The sequence below is a fragment of the Triticum aestivum genome, chromosome 1B (genome assembly GCF_018294505.1).
Source record: "Triticum aestivum cultivar Chinese Spring chromosome 1B, IWGSC CS RefSeq v2.1, whole genome shotgun sequence".
NCBI classification, from domain to species: domain Eukaryota; kingdom Viridiplantae; phylum Streptophyta; class Magnoliopsida; order Poales; family Poaceae; genus Triticum; species Triticum aestivum.
In genome coordinates this window covers 402,972,255-402,989,970 of record NC_057795.1, presented here as the reverse complement: position 1 = coordinate 402,989,970, position 17,716 = coordinate 402,972,255, and the positions used below count along the sequence as shown (strand labels likewise).

The 17,716-nt window shown below is 45.1% G+C and overlaps 1 protein-coding gene across 1 annotated transcript; it reads right to left on the bottom strand.

Moving 5' to 3' along the window:
* Positions 1 to 6,467: 6,467 nt before the first annotated feature.
* On the bottom strand, positions 6,468 to 7,638 carry LOC123091795 (cytochrome c-type biogenesis protein CcmE homolog, mitochondrial). Its single transcript, XM_044513406.1, has one exon. It carries the CDS (start codon positions 7,469 to 7,471, stop codon positions 6,683 to 6,685), a length of 789 nt encoding a protein of 262 aa, XP_044369341.1. The 5' UTR covers positions 7,472 to 7,638; the 3' UTR covers positions 6,468 to 6,682.
* Positions 7,639 to 17,716: the final 10,078 nt, after the last annotated feature.

The window sequence follows — 17,716 nt, the reverse complement described above, 5'->3', positions numbered from 1 at the left end:
AGCGGAGGCACCCATGTCCAATCAACCGCCATGCGGCACCCCAAGGTCGCAGGCTATTGGGGCCCGCGGCGCTTCGCACTTGCCCCTTCGCTTCTCTGCTAAGCCAAGTCCGGGCGCGCCTTGGGCCCGGGGGCTACTGTCGGCGTTCTGGGAACGGGGGTACCCAAACTTGCCTGCCTGCGGCCTGTAGCGTGGCTCAAGGAGTGACCCAGTACAGCCCATCTTCGTCAACTCAAGCTCAAGACCCTCGCGAGGGGCCAAGCCTCGCGGGGCGGACGACAGGCAGCTTCCTCAGGCGCAGCCTCGTCAGGAAGGCTCGCGAGGAGGCGGAGAGATCAAGGCAGGGGTACCTCGCGAGGTGCCCGTGGCGCAAGCCGTGACGATCGAAGCCAGGCGGGAGCCGGCCTGCACAGTGTCCTTGTTTCCCCTTTGGTGCAAAGGGGGCAAGCGCAGGCCAAGGTATCAGGCAAAGGCTACCATTTTGGTGCAACAAGACCAAGACTAGCAGAACGGCAGGATGGAGGTCACCGTGGAGCCCAAGACGGCGTCATCGTCAGAGTCTTTGGCAGGCGAGGACCAACTTTAGTCAGGATAAGTGTACTAGATGTTCCCCTTCAAAATGGCCAATTGTTGGCGCCCTTCCCGCTCAATATTTGGGAAGAGGACCAGGGCCTCTCTCTCTATATATAGGGCTAGCCACCATAGTATAGAGGCATCTAGAGTCAAACCCCTCCGAAGGGAAAACACCACCACCAGAACATCCCTCACAAGGCTGTTCTTTCCTTGTATTGTTCATCATCAGCCCCAGAGGCAATCCACCACACCACACACTGGAGTAGGGTATTACACCACAATGGTGGCCTGAACCAGTATAAATCTCGTGTCTCTTGTGTCGCTCATCTTTGCTAGCTTAGATTCCGCGTGGAGCTTTGGGACGTGAGTTGGTAGGGGAGAGATCTCCGTGCGCACCCCAGAGTTCGAACCTCAAGGGTCTGCCGGAACCCGAAATCTGACAGTATTCTTCTTGAGCCACCAACCCTTTGTTTGGAGTCTTCTTGGTGAAGTTGTTCTTGTTGGAGAAGGACTTGGCTTTATCTTTTCGGATGAGCTTGACACCATTGTCCTCCCTCTTCTCTAAAGGGTACTCCACAATGAAGTGGCTCACATTGCCACAATTGTAACATGTTCTCACACCTTGTTTGCCCTTGAAGCCACTAGAGTTGTTCTTCTTGAAATTGGGCCTTGAGTTCTTCTTGCTCCAAAATTGCCTTGAAGCAAGAGCCATATGCTCATGGTAATCATATTTCGTATCTTCGGGGTTGCTCTCCTCATCTTCCTCTTCCTCATCTTCTTCCACACTAACCTTGGCCTTCAAGGCAAGGTTGGGCTTCTTTGCTCTTTGAGAACGCAACACCGCATTGTCGACGGTCTTGTCCAAGATCCTCATTGCCACAAACTCATCCAACACTTCACTTGAGGACAAGGTGTGGAAGTCCGGCCTTTGACGGATGACGGAGAACATGGCATTGTGGTAAGGCATCATGGCCTTGAGAAACTTGCGCTTGATCCAATTGTCATCCGTATCCTTGCTCCCATGATCTTGGAGTGAGACCGCGAGAGTAGTTAATCTCCGGTAAAGCTCACGAGGTTCTTCATCTTCATTCATTGCAAACTCATCGGCTTCATCTTGCACCACTTAATATTTGGAGCGTTGGATGCTTGCGCTTCCCTTGTAAAGGGAAACTACGTGGTGCCATGCTTCCTTGGCCACAGTGAAGGGTCGGAGATGAGCAATATCTTCGGACGGAATTGCATCTTGGATGATGAAGAGAGCATTCTCATTGAATTGATTATCCACGACTTCTCTAGGGGTGAAGTTGCTTCGATCATGCAGATAGAAACCTTCCTTAATGATTCTCCAAAGATTAGTATTAACATGGTTTAAATGACGTTTAAAGCGATAAACCCAAGAGTCAAAATCCTCATTCTTAACAATCTTGGGAGGAGAACCCGCATGATTTAAATGAGTGGAAGGAACCGGTCCTCCATATGTAAGAGGTGGTTCAACATGAGCATAGATGCCATTTCCACTTTTACCACCAGGCAAAGGAACTTTATCACTAGAAGCTTCCCACTTATCGGAGTTGGCATCCGCCACCTTGTTAGTGGGAGCGACCACTTCCAAAGGTGCGGTGGATAATTTGAGACCATCAAGAAACTCTTTGAACATGCCCTTGACCTCGGTCGTCATGGAGGTTTTCAATGTGCCCAAAGCCACATTGAATTCCTCACGTGAGACCGGGATCCCCCATCGGCCATAGACAAAGAAGGATTCACACCGGGGTGCTCTTCCTCACCGTCTATAGTGCCAACCATACTCTTAGGACGGTAAAGCCCTTAATTAAGAGATGAGGCTCTCATACCAATTGAAAGGATCACTATAGTTGACTAGAGGGGGGGGGGGTAGGCGACTAACAATTTTTAGCTTTTCTTTACCAAATTAAACTTTGCATCAAAGTAGGTTGTCTAGATATGCAACTAGGTGAGCAACCTATATGATGCAACAACGATAAGCACACAAGCAAGCAAAGGATATAACACAATATAACTTGCACAAGTAAAGGCAAGAGATAACCAAGAGTGGAACCGATGGAGATGAGGATGTGTTACCGAAGTTCCTTCCCTTTGAGGGGAAGTACGTCTCCGTTGGAGCGGTGTGGAGGCACAATGCTCCCCAAGAAGCCACTAGGGCCACCGTATTCTCCTCATGCCCTCACACAATGCGAGATGCCGTGATTCCACTATTGGTGCCCTTGGAGGCGGCGACCGAACCTTTACAAACAAGGTTGGGGCAATCTCCACAACTTAATTGGAGGTTCCCAACGACACCACGAAGCTTCATCACAATGGACTATGGCTCCGCGGTGACCTCAACCGTCTAGGGTGCTCAAACACCCAAGAGTAACAAGATCCGCAAGGGATTAGTCAGGGGAATCAAATTTCTCTTGATGGAAGTGTAGATCGAGGCCTTCTCAACCAATCCCTAGAGAATCAACAAGTTTGATTGGCTAGGGAGAGAGATCGGGCGAAAATGGAGCTTAGAGCATCAATGGAGCCTAGAGATGAAAGAGGTAGTCAACTCGGAGAAGAAGACACCCCTTTTATAGTGGAAGAACAAATCTAACCGTTATCCACCAACTCAGCCTGCGACACACGGTACTACCACACCATACAAGCGGTACTACCACACGGGCCTGCGATACTACCGCGGCGGACCGCGGTACTACCGCTGGCACGGCAGGGGCCAGGACTAGTCTTGATGTGCTAAGACAGGGAGCGGTAGAACCACTGCTGCGGTACTACCGTGCCCCCTTGCGGTACTACCGCAAGGCAGGGATAGTCAAGGCCGAGAAGGCACAGACATAAAAAATTACATACGTGACTACTTCCGCTGAGTTTAGGTCCATGCAAAAATCTGACACGGTACTACCGCAAGCCTGGAGCGGTACTACCGTGTAGGGCGCGGATGCAAAAAATTACATCCGCCCCTACTTCCGCTCATGCTGCTGTGCCTGGCCAGAGCTCATGGTACTACTGCGCTCAGGCGCGATACTACCGCGTAGGGCGCGGATGTAAAAAAAATACATCCGCCCCTACTACCGCTCGAGCAGTTGCGCCTGGCCTGAGGCCATGGTACTACCGCTCCCAAGGAGCGGTACTACCGTGAGCACCTACGGCACTACCGTCCTGGAGCCCGGTACTACCGCGAGGGACTGCGGTAGTACCGCTCTGGAGAGCAATACTATCGCCTGCTTTAGATCAGCAACATTAGGAGCCCTTCATTTTGCAGAGATACGGAGGAACGGAGGATGCTCCAAAGTGCCAAAGGAAAGGTGGTGCAAAAAAGGGACAGACGTGTACGTGAGATTCCACCCAAACCTTTCCAACGCGGACCCCCTCTTAATAGTACGACTTTCCTACGACTCAAATCCACCGAAAAGAAACGTAGAGAAACGCCGTCTTCAATAGTCTTTGAGGAGCACCAAATCGTCTTGTGTTTAGACATGATATATCTGAAATGCTCAATGCAGACGATTAGTCTGCAAAAGCATTGTCATCACCAAAACTACTAAGGGATAAATATGCCCTTACAAGGTTGCTTCAGGAACTCCGCCAAGGGCAAGGAGGCTATGGTCGACAAGAAGGGCAAGGCAGTGGTGGAGCTAGGCAGCGCCCCCAAGAGGCCGGAGAACTATGGCCATTTCCATGAGGATATCGACCCAACCCACTTCCGCAAGGTCATCTATACACCCATGTTGGAGTGTCTGTCGATGCCACTTGACTTTACCAACCACTTGGCCATCGTCCCAGAGGAAATCGTGCTGAGGACGAAAATCAGCTACGCTTGAAGGGTGACTGTCTGGACGATCAACGACAGGCTCACCCTTAATCAGGGTTGGGCCCCCTTCGTCATTGTTCGGTAGATCAGAATGTGGTACGTCGTCACCTTCAAGCTGAAAACTCCCAACACCTTGAAGGTGATCGTCTTCAACGACAAAGATGTCGAGGTGCTGACCAAGTGCAAGAAGCACGATGAGGTTTTTGCCATGGATGCCTAGAAAGTAATCTCCGCACCTTTAAGACTTTTGCATAGGATGTTAAGACTTTGCTTGCCGCTTAACTACGTCTGAGCATGTGTTGAGACTCTGCTTTATGGGTTTATGTTATGCCTGTTTATCTATGTTGTGCCCGTGAGAATCTCAGCACTTCAACAAGATGTTACTCACATGTGTTGCATGTAACCAAACACTATACACTCTGCATCTCTCAGCACTTCAACAAGATGTTACTTACATGTGTTGCATGTAACCAAACACCATACACTCTGCATCTGCTTAGAACAGCCTGCAACCAAACACCATGCGTGTGTTTCTTCTCAGCCAGTCTAGAAAGATGCAGACAAACAAACTATGTGCGAAACATGGTTTTTAGCCTATATTCACTCAGCCATGTCGAACTCAATCACACAGTGTTTCTTTCAGCCAGGAACAAAATATGTGTGAAAAATGGTTTTTAGCCTGTATTCACTCAGCCATGTCCAACTCAATCACATATGCATGGAGGGAAAAAATGTTGCAGGGTACCAAACATGCCCTTGTATGCAAAATGCGAGGTTCGATCAGGGGCCCACATTCCAGATTCAATGGCTCCCGTTTGAGTTTCCGGGTTTCCGCAGGATGCTTTCTCGCACTTATCCTGCCAGTATGTTGACACCAAATGCTTGAAAGATAAAGCCTGGTGTGGCCAATTCAAATATTCATCTGTATCAAAATATTAAGATGTTTTTACAGCTCAACTGAACCTTAAGATAACTTCCTCAACCAGCCCTTCCTCAACAAAACCTTAAATAATTTTGTTTAAAGTAAACAAATCTAACAGGTCGATTTGGCACTAGTACGAGCAAGGATTGTGATAGAGAAGTACAAGATACTAATGTATCCCAATAATAGAGAAGTCAATTCAACTTTTGCTCACTACTCCCTCCGTTCCTAAATATTTGTCTTTCTAGAGATTTCAACAAATGACTACATACAGAGCAAAATGAGTGAATCTACACTCTAAAATATGTCTATATATATCCGTATGTGGTAATCCATTTGAATCTCTAGAAAGAGAAAATATTTAGGAACGGAGGGAGTAGTTACCCACTTACCCTGAATACTTCAGGTAGGCATTGGCAAAATATAAGCCTACTGAATTATCACGAAATGAAAGTCAGCTGAGCAATATAGTACAAACATGCTATATATCCAGCAATGACAATTGCGGCAAGCTTCCATGTATGCTCTCTGTAATGTCATCAGTCAGATACGGTGGGAGTACTTCACAGGTAAGGATGAGAACTATTACATGTACCTAAACAAATCTAAGACAAGTAATTCAGGACAGATAATTCAGGACAGAGGAAGTATTAAGGACATATTATCCCATTAATATGCAAATAATATATGGTTCAACTACTTCCTCCGTCCCAAAATAAGTTCCTCAATTTTGTATTAACTTTAGTGCAAAGTTGTACTAAGGTTGATGACACTTATTTTGAGACGGAGGGAGTATATCATACAATGAAGTATATGGATAGTAACGGTACCATCGATCAGTCTGTCGCAAGTTCATGATACAGACCAGCAATGCAGTACATCATTGAAGGGAATTTCGGAAGTTCATGATAGTAAGGACACAAACATGGGCATTTGCACGGGGTGAACTGAATTTTGTGTGGGAATGGATTCAAATCAAGAGAAAAGCTAATGAACTGAACACACGAGATCTAACGATAGCTTATGAAAACCAAAATTTAATAGTCGGTCTCTTAGGTATCACAACAAAAGAACCCAGTAACTGCACTAGAAAATCTACAGTACCCAGTGATAAGAGCATAGCAATTGCTGCCCAAAGAATACGTATAATCGTGTTGAATGGATTATCACAGTCAGTTTTCATTATTTCCCCGGCCAAAATCCCCTTTTTCAGGGCTCAAAATTACAACTCCAATTACAACAGCTTCAATTGAATCATGCTGCAGAGAGTCCCCAACTCATCTCATTCAGACAATCAAATCTATCTATGCCTCAATCCCACGCACTCGAGATCCAAATCGTAAAGCAAAAAAAAGCAAATCTTACGAGTTTGCTTTGGCTCCATCCACCGCAACCGCCGCGTTCTCCTCAGCGGCGGCGGCAGCCGCATCCGCCTCGATCTGCTTCTTGTTGCGCTCGATCGCCTCGCCGACCTCCTTGGGCATGTACTTCTCGTCGTGCTTGGCGAGCACCTCCGTGCCACGCAAGAAGCACTGGCCCTCCAGCGCCTTATCGGAGACCTTTCTCCCCGCCCAGTCGCGGCGGAGATCGTCCGTCAGTGGCTTGAGGAACCCCTCGACGACGACGGAGTGGCCCTCGCGGAAGAGGTCGGGGAGGGCGCCCTCGTAGCGGACGAGGACGTCGGTGACGAGGTCGGTGACGACGAACTCGATCTCGGAGGAGGAGGAAGAGGGATGGGCGACGGAGCCCTCGAGGACGAGCCCGCCGAGCCGGCAGCGGGTCTTGGAGGGGTCGGTGGCGAAGCGCGCGAGCGCGTCGGTGGGGGTGAGGTAGAAGACGAGCTGGTCCTGGAACGTGGCGAGCACGGTGACCACGAACCCGGCCGCGCAGCCGAAGGTGAGCGCGTAGGTCCAGAGGCGCCGGCTCTGCAGCTGCCGCGCCCGCGCGCCGATGTCCGCCGCACGCTGCCGCGGGGCGCCCGGCCCGAGCCGCCTCGTCGCGGAGAAGAAGCGCGCGGGATGGAGGGTGTGGGCGGACAGGGTGGCGGTGGCGGCGGCGGCGCCGGTGACGCGCGCGGCGGGGATCGGGGTCGGGGTGTGGAGGAGGGCGGAGAGGAGGCGGCGGGAGGGGAGAAGGCGCGAGAAGGCCATGGGGACGGAAGGGGTGGGATCTGGAAGGCGCGGGGCCGAGGGAATGGGGAAAAGGCGTGTGTGCGCGGTGCGCTCGCCTTTGCCTCCGGATGGGTGGTCGGCCGCTGATCTTCTTGCTGCCCACGGCACGCCGGTGCGGCGAGGTCAAAGTGGGCTGCGCCGTTCTTGCGAATGGACCCCCGAGGTCCGCGGGAGAGCGGAAACACCGTGGATTTCTGGCCCAGGAAAGTGTGCGGAAATCGTAAAGGGAAATGCACTGGTGTTGCGTCTGCGTTTCTGCCGAATTTCACGTTTTGGAAATGTCTGAAATTACCAATTTTGGTCTAAAATACATCAGTGTTTTGTTTCATCAATATTTACTAGTACATCATAATTGATCGTTAATCATATTGGCTGCCTCCATACTAGTACGTGACTCATTCGACAATGAGACATCTCTTCCCCAATCTCTGTGTCATCCCCACATAAAGGAATTATGTGAAGTTCTCTTCGTGCCACGCACAACTTTCATATGTAGTGCGCTTCAAAAGTTTAAATATGAAGGTTGGGAGGCCAGATATAAAGGATAATGATTCTAAAAGTATGACAACTATGCTAGAATGTCGTATTTATTTAGCGTCACATATTGACAGTTATGATGACGATTGGCTCATTACGGCATCTCTGCTAAAGTTACTCTTAGGCAAGTTTGTACTACCAATACATATCATGCATACACACCACCGTCGACAACACATACAACGATATGTCTATAACTAATCTATCTTTAGCCTTGACTATGTGTAGAGTGCAAACTACATGCACCATCCATACAAGAACAAAATCACTATTTGTAAGATGTCCATCGATTGTCTTCTATTATTAAGAAAACCTCTTTCTCTTTCATCCACCTCATCTAAATTTCTATGTGGTATCTCTTACATACAAATGATGTCACGCTATTGAACATGCCCAAAGTAGAGTTGAGATTGCAGCAAAACAATTGTAATTGTAGGTTGACGTAGTGGATACGCTGAGAGTGCATATCTTAGATAATTCTATTATTTTTCTGGTGATTCATGACAAAGTAATTGAGAGGACTAACTTTTTATTGAGTTATATTTGGGGAATGTAGTCCTAATGAATATTTTGGTATCAATTGTGACCCCACCTCAAACTTTTAAAGATGTGTCTACATCAATCTTTATACTGTAATATATAGTTTTTTCGTGAATCCAAGAATTATATTATTATTATTTTCCGAATAAGTTCTTGTGTTACTCAAACTTTAAGAGTTGCAATCCTGTCCAACAACATACAGGACTTCATCTGGACTAGAGCCTAACGAAATCGCAGTTCGGCATTGCAACCTTCCAAAGTTGTCCATGAAATGATTAGCTCTATTACAGTTCCGATGGATATGAGTAATGCAAGAATATCTCTCTCTCTCTCTCTCTCTCTCTCTCTCATACGACTAATGACCTCTCTAACAATAAAATCATATTTTGATTTGCTCCCTTCTCCAACTTTGATCATTTTGAGTGCCTCTAGATAGTCTGATTCCATCGCAACAGGTAGACTATTCCATTACAAAGCTATAATTATATTGAGTGTATGAAAGTTGTACTATGTAGAGGGGCTCAAGCAAAGGTACTTTGGTTTGAAGTCCATGCAAAGATCCGTCAAGGATCCTCAAAAAGGATCCACAATAGCCACTCTACAACTAAGTTTTTTCCAAAGTTTCAGTGCTATCGTGTTTTCTAAATTAGTACCATGGAGTCTCTCTGAGCGAGCTAACCTTACCCCAACCAAACTCAGATTCTGTAGGTTGGAATCGCACTCATTTTGTTCCGGTACCGCTGAGCCAAAATCATGTCAAATATTTTCTGTTAGCTCCAGAACCTGCAAGCATAACATTTGAGACATCACTTTTGAACAACTTATAGTTTGCTTCTATATCTAGTTACAGTATAGGTATGAAACCCCCAAGTTGTGACTTCGACATTTATGCATAAATTTTATTTAAGTACTTCTCTGTTTACAATGGTGCTGCTGAGATGCTGATTTTACTAGATACTATAGAGCAAGTTAATGTGCACAAAAAAGAGACACCTTTTTGCCTTTTGGAACCACCAACTCTTTTATCCCATTATTTAGGAGCACTATTTTTTTAGGTTTCTGAAGATTTGATATGACCATTCAACTTTTGAATGAATCACCTCATTACATTCTACTCCATTCCAATTGCCACAAGTGTTGGGGAACGTAGCATGCAATTTAAAACAATTTCCTACATTCAGCAAGATCTATCTAGGAGATGCATAGCAACAAGGGAGGGAGTGTGTCTACATACCCTCATAGACCGTAAGCGGAAGCATTTTACAACGCAGTTGATGTAGTCGAACTTTCTTCGTAATCCACCAATCGAGTATCGAATGTACGGCACTTCCGAGTTCTGCACACGTTCAGCTCGGTGACGTCCGTCGCCTTCTTGATCCAGCAAGTTGTCGAGGTAGTAGATGAGTTTTGTCAGCACAACGACATGGTGACGGTGATGGTAAAGTGATCCGCGCAGGGCTTCGCCTAAGCACTACGAAGATATGATCGGAGGTGTAAACTGTGGAGGGGGCGCCGCACACGGCTAACAATTGATGTTCTATCTTCTAGGTGCCCCTCCCCATGTATATATAGGTGGGAGGGGGAGGGGAACAATAAGGCTGCGCCCCAAGTAGGAGGAATCCTACTTGGGGTCCTCCCCAATTTGGCCTCCCCCCTTCCATATTTGCCGGAGGGGGGAAAGGGAAAAGGAAGGAGAGAAGGAAAGGGGGGGGGTCGAACCCCTTCTTTCCCTTCCCTACTCAGCTTCCTTCCATGAGGGGGGCGCGCCACCCTTGTGGGCTGGTGTGCTGCCCTCTTATGGCCCATATCTTTCCCCCGGGGGTTCCGGTAACCCCCCGGTACTCCGATAAATACCCGATACACTCCGAAACACTTCTGGTGTCCGAATACTATCATCCTATATATCAATCTTTACCTCTCGACCATTTTGAGACTCCTCGTCATGTCCATGATCTCATCTGGGACTCCAAACAACATTCGGTCACCAAATCACATACCTCATATAATACAATATCGTCATCAAATGTTAAGGTAGCGAACTCTACGGGTTCGAGAACTATGTAGACATGACCGAGACACCTCTCCAGTCAATAACCAATAGTGGAACCTTGATGCTCATATTGGCTCCCACATATTCTACGAAGATCTTTATTAGTCAAACCGTTATGACAACATACGTTATTCCCTTTGTCATCGGTATGTTACTTGTCCGAGATTTGATCGTGAGTATCTACATACCTAGTTCAATCTCTTTATCGACAAGTCTCTTTACTTGTTCCATAATACATCATCCCGCGACTAACTCATTAGTCACTTTGCTTGCAAGGCTTCTTATGATGTGTATTACCGAGAGGGCCCAGAGATACCTCTCCAATACTTGGAGTGACAAATCCTAATCTCGATCTATGCCAACTCAACAAATACCTTCGGAGATACCTGTAGAGCATCTTTATAATCACCCAGTTACATTATGATGTTTGATAGAACACAAGGCATTCCTCTGGTATCCGGGAGTTGCATAATCTCGTAGTCGAAGGAATATGTATTTGACATGAAGAAAGCAATAGCAATAAAACTGAACGATCATAATGCTAAGCTAACAAATGGGTCTTGTCCATCACATCATTCTCCTAGTGATGTGATCCCCTTCATCAAATGACAACACATGTCTATGGTTAGGAAACTTAACCATCTTTGATTAACGAGCTAGTCTAGTAGAGGCTTACTAGGGACACAGTGTTTTGTCTATGTATCCACACATATATCAAGTTTCCAGTTAATACAATTCTAGCATGAATAATAAACATTTATCATGAAATAAGGAAATATAAAATAACGACTTTATTATTTCCTATAGGGCATATTTCCTCCAGTCACTTGCACTAGCTAGAGTCAATAATCTAGTTCACATCGCCATGTGAGTTAACACCCATAGTTCACATCGCCATCTGACCAACACCCAAGGGTTTTACTAGAGTCAATAATCTAGTTCACATCGCCATGTGATTAACACCCAAAGAGTATTAAGGTGTGATCATGTTTTGCTTGTCAGAGAGGTTTAGTCAACGGGTCTGTCACATTCAGATCCATATGTATTTTGAAAATTTCCGTGTCTACAAAGCTCTGTATGGAGCTACTCTAGCTAATTGCTCCCACTTTCAATATGTATCCAAATCGAGACTCACAATCATCTGGATCAGTGTGAAAGCTTGCATCGACGTAACCCTTTATGACGAACCCTTTATCACCTACATAACCGAGAAACATTTCCTTAGTCCTCTTTAGGTACCTAAGGATAATTTTGACCATTGTATAGTGATCCACTCCAGGATCACTATTGTACCCCATTGTCAAACTCATAGCAAGGCACACAACTGGTCTGGTACATAGCATGGCATACTTTATAGAACCTATGGCTGAGGCATATGGAATGACTTTAATTCTCTCTCTATCTTCTGATGTGGTCGGGCTTTGGGTCTTACTCAATTTTACACCTTGTAACATAGGCAAGAACCCTCATTTGACTGATCCATTTTGAACTTCGTCAAAACTTTATCAAGGTATGTGCTTTGTGAAAGTCCTATTAAGCGTCTTGATCTCTCTCTATAGATTTTGATGCCCAATATATAAGCAGCTTCACCGAGGTCTTTTATTGAAAAACTTTTATTCAAGTATCCTTTTATGTTATCCAAAAATTCGATATCATTTCCAATCAACAATATGTCATCTACATATAATATTAGAAATGCTACAGAGCTCCCACTCGCTTTCTTGTAAATACAGGCTTCACCAAAACTCTATATAAAAACATATGGTTTGATCACCTCATCAAAGCATATATTCCAACTCCGAGATGCTTGCACCAGTCCATAGATGGATCGCTGGAGCTTGCCATTTTGTTAGCACCTTTAGGATCAACAAAACCTTTTGGTTGCATCATATACAACTATTCTGAGAGATATCCATTTAAGGAACGCAATTTTGACATCCATTTGCTAGATTTCATAAAAATGTGGCAATTGCTAACATGATTCGGACGGACTTAAGCATCGCTACGGTTGAGAAAATCTCATTGTAGTCAACCCCTTGAACTTTTCGAAAACCTTTTTGCGACAAGTCGAGCTTTGTAGACAGTAACATTACCATCAGCGCCAGTCTTCTTCTTGAAGATCCATTTATTCTCTATGGCTCGCCGATCATCGGGCAAATCCACCAAAGTCCACACTTTTTTCTCATACATGGATCCTATCTCAGATTTCATGGCCTCAAGCCATATGTCGGAATCTAGGCTCATCATAGCTTCTTCATAGCTCATAGGTTCGCCATGGTCTAGTAACATGACTTCCAGGACAGTATTATGTACCACTCTAGTGCGGATCATGCTCTAGTTGACCTACAAAGTTCAGTAGTAACTTGATCTGAAGTTTCATGATCATCATCATTAGCTTCCTCTCTAGTTGGTGTAGGCATCACAGGAACGGATTTCTCTTATGAGTACTTTCAATTGAGAGAAGGTACAATTACCTCCTTAAGTTCTACTTTCCCCCCACTCACTTCTTTCGAGAGAAACTTCCTTCTCTAGAAAGGTTCCATTCTTGGCAACAAAGATCTTGCCTTTGGATTTGTGGTAGAAGGTGTACCCAATTGTTTCCTTAGGGTATCCTATGAAGACGCACTTCTCTGATTTAGGTTCGAGCTTATCAGGCTGAAGCCTTTTGACATAAGTGTCGCAACCCCAAACTTTAAGAAATGACAGCTTAGGTTTATTGCCAAACTATAGTTCATACAGTGTCGTCTAAACGGATTTAGACGGTGCCCTATTTAACGTGAATGCAGATGTCTCTAATGCATAACCCCAAAACGATAGTGGTAAATCTGTAAGAGACATCATAGATTGCACCATATCTAATAAAGTACGGTTACGACGTTCAGACACACCATTACGCTGTGGTGTTCCGGGTGGCGTGAATTGTGAAACCATTCCACATTTTCTCGTTACGATGATTCTCCACTTCTCTCTGAAATTCTTTGAACTTTTCAAATGTTTCATAATTGTGTTTCATTAATTAGATATACCCATATCTGCTTAAATCATCTGTGAAGGTTAGAAAATAATGATACCTGCCGCGTGCCTCAACACTCATCGGACTGCATATATCGGTATGTATTATTTCTAATAAGTCACTGGCTCGCTCCATTGTTCCGGAGAATGAAGTTTTAGTCATCTTGCCATCAGGCATGGTTCGCAAGTATCAAGTGATTCCAAAATCCCATCAACATGGAGTTTCTTCACGTGCTTTACACCAATATGACATAAATGGTACTGCCACAAGTATGTTGCACTATCATTATAACCTTTGCATCTTTTGGCTTCAATATTATGAATATGTGTATCACTATGATTGAGATTCAATAAACCATTAACATTGGGTGTATGACCATAGAAGGTTGTATTCATGTAAATAGAATAACAATTATTCTCTGTCTTAAATGAATACTTGTATTGCAATAAACATGATCCTATCTTGTTCATGCTCAATGCAAACACCAAATAACATTTATTTAGGTTCAACACTAATCCGGAAAGTATAGAGGGTGTGTGATGATGATCATATCAATCTTGGAACCACTTCCAACACACATCTTCACTTCACCCTCAACTAGTCTCCATTTATTCTGCAACTCCCATTTCGAGTTACTAATCTTAGCAACCGAACTGGTATCAAATACCAAGGGACTACTACGAGCACTAGTAAGGTACACATCAATAACATGTATACCAAATACACCTTTGTTCACTTTGCCATCCTTTTTATCTGCCAAATATTCGGGGTTCCGCTTCCAGTGACCATTTCCTTTGCAGCAGAAGCACTCAGTTTCAGGCTTAGGTCCAACTTTGGGCTTCTTCACGGGAGTGACAACTTGCTTTCCATTCTTCTTGAAGTTCCCTTTCTTTCTCTTGCTAACCATCAACACTTGATGCTCTTTCTTGATTTCTACCTTCGCTGATTTCAGCATTGCGAAAAGCTCGGGAATCTTTTTTGTTATCCCTTGCACATTATAGTTCATCACGAAGTTCTAGTAGCTTGGTGATAGTGACTAGAGAACTCTATCAATCACTATCTTATCTGGAAGATTAACTCCCACTTGATTCAAGCGATTGTAGTACCCAGACATTCTAAGCACATGCTCACTAGCTGAGCTATTCTCCCCCATCTTGTAGGCAAAGTACTTGTTAGAGGTCTCATACCTCTTGACATGGGCATGAGTCTGAAATACCAATTTCAGCTCTTGGAACATCTCATATGCTCCATGGCGTTCAAAACGTTTTGGAGGTCCCGGTTCTAAGCTGTAAATCATGGTGCACTAAACTATCAAGTAGTCATGATATCGAGCTTGCCAAACATTCATAACATCTGTATCTGCTCCTACAATAGGTCTGTCACCTAGCGGTTCATTAAGGACATAATTCTTCTATGCAACAATAATGATAATCCTCATATCACGGACCCAGTCCGCATCATTGCTACTATCATCTTTCAACTTAGTTTTCTCTAGGAACATATCAAAAAACATAGGGGTGCTACAACGCGAGTTATTGATCTACAGCATAACTTGCAAATACTATCAGGACTAAGTTCATGATAAATTAGAGTTCAATTAATCAAATTACATAAGAACTCCAACTTAAATGACTTCCCTCAAGTCATCTAAGTGTAACGTAATCCAAATAAACTAAACCATGTCCGATCATCACGTGAGATGGAGTAGTCATCAATGGTGAACATCTCTATGTTGATCATATCTACTATATGATTCATGTTCGACCTTTCGGTCTCCAATGTTCCGAGGCCATGTCTGTACATGCTAGGCTCGTCAAGTTTAACCCGAGTATTCCGCATGTGCAATACTGTCTTGCACCCGTTGTATGTGAACATAGAGCCTATCACACCCGATCATCACGTGGTGTCTTAGCACGACGAACTGTCGCAATGGTGCGTACTCAGGGAGAACACTTGTACCTTGAAATTTAGTTAAGGGATCATCTTATAATGCAACCGCCGTACTAAGCAAAATAAGATGCATAAAAGATAAACATCACATGAAATCAAAAATATGTGACATGCTATGGCCATCATCATCTTGTGCTTTTGAACTCCATTTACAAAGCATCGTCATGATATCCATTGTCATCGGCACGACACCTTCATCTCCATCGTTGCATCGTGGTCGTCTCACCAACTATTGCTTCTACAACTATCGCTAACACATAGTGATAAAGTAAAGCAATTACATGGCGTTTTCATTTCATACAATAAAGAGACAACCATAAGGCTCCTCAGGTTGCCGATAACTTTTACAAAACATGATCATCTTATACAATAATGTATATCACATGACCATATCACATCACAATATGCCCTGCAAAAACAAGTTAGACGTCTTCTACTTTGTTGTTGCAAGTTTTACATGGCTGCTACGGGCTTCTAGCAAGAGTCGTTCTTACCTACGATACAAAGTCACAATGGTGATTTATCAAGTTTGCTGTTTTAACTCTCAACAAGGACCGTCCGTAGTCAAATTCGATTCAACTAAAGTAGCAGAAACAGACACCCGCCAGCCACCTTTATGCAAATCTAGTTGCATGTCTGTCGGTGGAACCGGTCTCATGAACGTGGTCATGTAAGGTTGGTCCGGGCCGCTTCATCCAACAATACCGCCGAATCAAAATAAGACATTGGTGGTAAGTAGTATGACGATCACCGCCCATAACTCTTTGCGTTCTACTCGTGCATATCATCTACGCATAGACCTTGTCCACTTGGCAGGTGGAGTGGATCCTTAGCAGGTTCATGTGTTCCTTGTTTACGTAGCTCTTCTGTTGGATCATGTAGCCCCTCCATTGGATTACGTTGCTCTGCCCTTGGATTACTTGAGTCATTTCTGGGTTTACTTGGCTGCTCCGCAACATGTTGGTTACTTGATCCTTCGCTTTGTTTACTTGGGAGCCCAATACTTATTGGTTGGGAAAATTACCTTCAAAGGAAAATGATCCTCCCACTCGATCAAAAGCTCGGATGCCACTGTTGGGGAACGTAGAATGCAATTTCAAAAAAATCCCTACGTTCACGCAAGATCTATCTAGGAGATGCATAACAACGAGGGGGAGAGTGTGTCTACGTACCCTCGTAGACCGTAAGTGGAAGCATTTTATAACGCGGTTGACGTAGTCGAACTTTCTTTGCGATCCACCGATCGAGTACCGAATGTATGACACCTCCGAGTTCTGCACACGTTCAGCTCGATGACGTCCCTTGCCTTCTTGATCCAGCAAGTTGTCAAGGTAGTATATGAGTTCCGTCGGCACGATGGCATGGTGATGGTGAAGTGATCCGCACAGGGCTTCACCTAAGCACTACGAAGATATGACCGGAGGCGTAAACTGTGGAGGGGGGCGCTGCACAAGGCTAACAATTGATGTTCTATCTGCTAGGAGCCCCTCCCCACTTATATATAGGTGGGAGGGGAGGGGAACAGCAAGGGTGTGCCCCAAGTAGGAGGAATCCTACTTGGGGTCCTCCCCAATTTGGCCTCCGCCCTTCCATATTTGCCGGAGGGGGAAAAGGGAAGAGGAAGGAGAGAAGGAAGGGGGGGACCCCTTCTTTCCCTTCCCTACTTGGTCTCCTTCCATGAGGAGGGCGGGTCACCCTTTGCGGGCTGGTGTTCTCCCCTCTTATGGCCCACATGGCCCATATCTTTCCCTCGCGGGTTCCTGTAACCCCCCCCCCGGTGCTTCGATAAATACCCGATACACTCCGGAACACTTCCGGTGTCCGAATACTATCATCCTATATATCAATCTTTACCTCTCGACCATTTAGAGACTCCTCTTCATGTTTGTGATCTTATCTGGGACTCCGAAGGACATTCGGTCACCAAATCACATAACTCATATAATATAATATCGTCATCGAATGTTAAGCATGCAGACCCTGTAGGTTCGAGAACTATGTAGACATGAGCGAGACACCTCTCCGGTCAATAACCAATAGAGGAACCTAGATGCTCATATTGTCTCTTACATATTCTACGAAGATCTTTTTCGGTCGAACCATTATGACAACATACGTTATTCCCTTTGTCATC

Bases quoted from the DNA above. Each gene is read 5' to 3' on its own strand.
- LOC123091795 (XM_044513406.1), bottom strand. From the start codon at position 7,471: ATGGCCTTCTCGCGCCTTCTCCCCTCCCGCCGCCTCCTCTCCGCCCTC.